At 41.5% G+C, this 4,505-nt stretch overlaps 1 protein-coding gene across 1 annotated transcript in view; it reads left to right on the top strand.

Moving 5' to 3' along the window:
- LOC106584498 (sodium- and chloride-dependent GABA transporter 2) overlaps positions 1–560 on the top strand; it is a 55,686-nt gene extending 55,126 nt beyond the window's left edge. The window contains exons 14-15 of the mRNA XM_014169873.3: positions 1–84; positions 250–560. The exon at positions 1–84 is cut by the window's left edge and continues 87 nt beyond it. Of these exons, the coding sequence (XP_014025348.1) occupies positions 1–84; positions 250–414 (249 nt within the window). The 3' untranslated portion in view covers positions 415–560. The remainder of the gene's footprint in view (positions 85–249) is intronic.
- Positions 561–4,505: the final 3,945 nt, after the last annotated feature.

The following is a 4,505-nucleotide window of genomic DNA, read 5'->3' on the forward strand; positions in this document are numbered from 1 at the left end:
TGGCTCCTGGCCCTGTCCTCCATGCTCTGTGTTCCCCTCTGGGTGGTCATCAAAATGTGTTCTGTGGAAGGCACCCTGAAGGAGGTAAGTCACACACCACCCACTGTTTTCACTCCTTACCCCCACTGACTTTTTTCTCTGTTTGCTATTGTGAATTTTTTGGGCTTAAGCTTCTGTAACTTAGAAATATATACAAACCAATACAACAAACCAATCTTGTCTCGTCTATTTCCTTATGTTGTTCTGTAGCGCTTTACAATCCTGACCACACCGTCCACTGACTTACCCAAAACCAAGAAGGAGCAAGAGAAGCTGCTGGCCATCTTTGCTGCCGATGGGGACAGCCTCCGTCAGAGACACCCTCCCACCAAGGAAGGCTACTTCCCCGTCAACGAGAAGGAGTCCAACTGCTAGAGCTGGGAACGTGGACCCAGGCCTTGTGAGGTCCCATGTCCCTCCCCTCGACATGGCATCTGCCTTGGGCCCGTCCCAAACCTCTCCTCAACGATACCTCATAACTGCACAACTGCGGCCAAATGAGCACAGATGCAGAGACACTGGTGCTGCTGTGCCCTGGCTCTTTCTCTCCTGCAAGGTCTCTCATAGACAATATAGACTACTGTTTCAGGTGCTGTTGTTAAATCGTGTATGTACCGATGTTCACACACGCAATGCTACTGGCTCTTCCATCTACACTTCCATCCACGGGACAGTTGCTCTCCACCTCTGCCTCACACGGTTGCCTGATCAACCAGGAACTCTAGCTGGGTTGTGCTGATTTAGTTCGCCAATGACGAAGTTTAGCAGACATTGAAATGGTGTGATTCAGTGATTTGTTATATGTCCATTGTGGTTGAGACTTGAGAATGTTTGTCTGATGATCACATCTGCTTTCTAAGGATGTGTTTTTTTGTTTTCCTTTTTTTCATGGACATCTCTGACTTAGTTGAAAGGACTGCTTCATACAGCACATCGTAACAATGCTTTACAACCTAATCGCTCCGTCTGTCCTCCCTCTGCCATGTTCTCATGTAGGGTTGCTCCTGATTTCTATTCAGCTGTGAGAGACACTGTGATTAGGTATTGTTTTAGTGCATTATGTTGAACTTGCTACAGTCATATCAGTTGATATAGTAAATACATCAATCTAATCAATATGTTTTTTCATTTACCCAGATATGCTAAACCTTAGCTGACAACATTTTTAGACGACAAATAAAGGAATCCGATAACCACATGCCAACTAAAAGCACCATGTCATTGTGGTTACAAGAAGCAATGCAGAATTGAACAATTCAATGTATAATTATTTTGCCTCCGAATACTATGATTTTAGATTCATATATTGGCAAGTGCCAATATGTTACACACAACCTATACAGTTTAATATCCAGATTTATGTCAGAAGAATTGCATCAAAAATACATCTGAAGCCCAAGTGTCTGTCTCTATTATAGTAACCTAGCATAGCAGGAGTAAAAGAAACCTGTAGAAAACAGACTGAATAGGCTTTGCTTGGCTAAGGTTGTTGTTTGAGTTTAGGATTAAGTCAGACATACTGTAAATGTATTGCTTTGATTCAAAAGCTTACTTGGACATATAATCATTGTGTATTAGCATTTTAATCATACCCACTGGGCACAGACGCCAGTTCAACGCCTAGTTTTGATTTACATTTTGTTGAGTTGTCAACTAACGTGAATTCAACATGAAATCAACAACAATTTTCAACATGTCAAAGGATTTAGGTTCAAAGTTGGGTGAAAAAAAGACAAAATGCCCCTACGTGGATTACTTTTTTCAAATCCAATACATTTTCCTCATTGATTTAACATCATCACATACATTTTGGGGGTTGAAAAGAGTTTTTTGCCCAGTGGGTAGTCCTATGTTAGGTTTTTTAAGGACTTTGAAATGTAAAACCAGGAGATTTGCATTGCTCTCATCCTTGGTTAGATTTTTTTTTAAACTGTATACAATCGTATATATATATATATATATATATATACACGATTGTATACAGTTATATATATATATATTTCTAAACTGTATATCAAGTCCAAAATGTGATAAAGCACATGATAAACATAGTTTAAAAACTAGTGAAAGTATGGATTGTGTTCAATATATTTTTGTTGTACAGAATTGTGGCATTTGAAATCATTGTACAGTACACTACACTATACCATCATAGCGAGCAGCTTAGAAGTGAGAAGCTGGAGGGAAAGAGTTTTCCGGTAATACTGAACTTGAGTTTCATACCTTTTACCTTGGAAAAATGAAATGTCTCGGAAAGTCTGTTATTTGCTTATATTGTGGTCTATTCATTAATTCATTATATCATCATCTACTTTGCCATATCATACAATAACAACTTTGAAAAGTATAAGCTCTTACACTTCCAGTATGTGTTTGTCAGTATTGCCAATGACAGTGAAGTGCAAAGCTGAATACCGTTCACATGTATTACAACTGACATTGTAAAATAAAAACATTTATATTAAAAGTTGTAAAAAATTGTGTCATACCATGTCATTCTTTTCCACCAAGATTTCTGAAGACTGTTCCATGACAGACAGACAGACAGACAGACAGACAGACAGACAGACAGACAGACAGACAGACAGACAGACAGACAGAAAGAGAGAAAGAGAGAAAGAGAGAAAGAGAGAGAGACTGTATGTATCCTGATGGCCAGCAGATGGAAGCAGAGTATTATCATCAAAAGGCATGAGTATGTCAGTAACCCAACTTAAATTATTTCAAGCCATGTGTGTGCTGTAGGCCTTTAAAATATGTCATGCTACAGTATGTGTTTACTATTGAGCACATACAGGTAACTGCAAAAATAAAGGAAACACCAACATAACGTTTCTTAATGGGGCGTTGGGCCACCACGAACTGCCAGAACAGCTTCAATGTGCCTTGGCATAGATTCTACAAGTTTCTGGAGCTCTATTGGAGGGATGCGACATCATTCTTCCATGATAAATTCTCCATAATTTTTTGTTTGGTTGATGATTGTCGAAGCACTGTCTCAGGTGCCGCTCCAGAATCACCTATAAGTGTTCAATTGGGTTGAGATCTGGTGACTGAGAGAGAGAGACCAACCCACTTTCAACCCTATGCTCCTTTGAGACCCCTCTTCCAACATCACTGAGTTATCTTCTTCTAACCATGGTACCCACAATAATAAGCAACTGGGCATTTTTATACATCACACTAATACACTCCTTTGAGACCCCTCTTCCAACATCACTGAGTTATCTTCTTCTAACCATGGTACCCACAATAATAAGCAACTGGGCATTTTTATACATCACACTAAGCAAATCAAATCAAATTTGATTTGTCATATACACATGGTTAGCAGATGTTAATGCGAGTGTGGCGAAATGCTTGTGCTTCTAGTTCCGACCATGCAGTAATATCTAACAAGTAATCTAACCTAACAATTTCACAACAACTACCTTATACACACAAGTGTAAAGGAATGAATTAGAATATGTACATAAAAATATATGAATGAGCGATGGCCAAACGGCATAGGCAAGATGCAGTAGATGGTATAGAGTACAGTATATACATATGAGATGAGTAATGTAGGGTATGCAAACATTATATAAAGTAGCATTGTTTAAAGTGGCTAGTGATACATTTATTACATACATTTTTTCATTATTAAAGTGGCTAGAGATTTGAGTCAGTATGTTGGCAGCAGCCACTCAATGTTAGTGATGGCTGTTTAACAGTCTGATGGCCTTGAGATAGAAGCTGTTTTTCAGTCTCTCGGTCCCCGCTTTGATGCACCTGTACTGACCTCGCCTTCTGGATGATAGCGGGGTGAACAGGCAGTGGCTCGGGTGGTTGTTGTCCTTGATGATCTTTTTGGCCTTCCTGTGACATCGGGTGGTGTAGGTGTCCTGGAGGGCAGGTAGTTTGCCCCCGGTAATGCGTTGTGCAGACCTCACTACCCTCTGGAGGGCCTTACGGTTGTGGGCGGAGCTGTTGCCGTACCAGGCGGTGATACAGCCTGACAGGATGCTCTCGATTGTGCATCTGTAAAAGTTTGTGAGTGTTTTTAGTGACAAGCCAAATTTCTTCAGCCTCTTGAGGTTGAAGAGGCACGAAGCATCGTTACCCATCGCGCCACAAAAGCCGCGGCCCTTGCAACGCAAGGGGAAACCCTACTTCAAGTCTCAGAGCGAGTGACGTCACCGATTGAAATGCTACTAGCGCACCACCGCTAACTAACTAGCCATTTCACATCGGTTACACGAGGGCCCTCACCTCCTCCCTGTAGGCCATCTCGTCGTTGTTGATAATCAAGCCTACCACTGTAGTGTCGTCTGCAAACTTGATGATTGAGTTGGAGGCGTGCATGGCCACGCAGTCATGGGTGAACAGGGAGTACAAGAGAGGGCTGAGAACACACTCTTGTGGGGCCCCAGTGTTGAGGATCAGCGGGGTGGAGATGTTGTTACCTGCCCTCACCACTTGGGGGC

Source organism: Salmo salar, chromosome 23 (assembly GCF_965601325.2).
Source record: "Salmo salar chromosome 23, fSalSal1, whole genome shotgun sequence".
NCBI classification, from domain to species: Eukaryota; Metazoa; Chordata; class Actinopteri; order Salmoniformes; family Salmonidae; genus Salmo; species Salmo salar.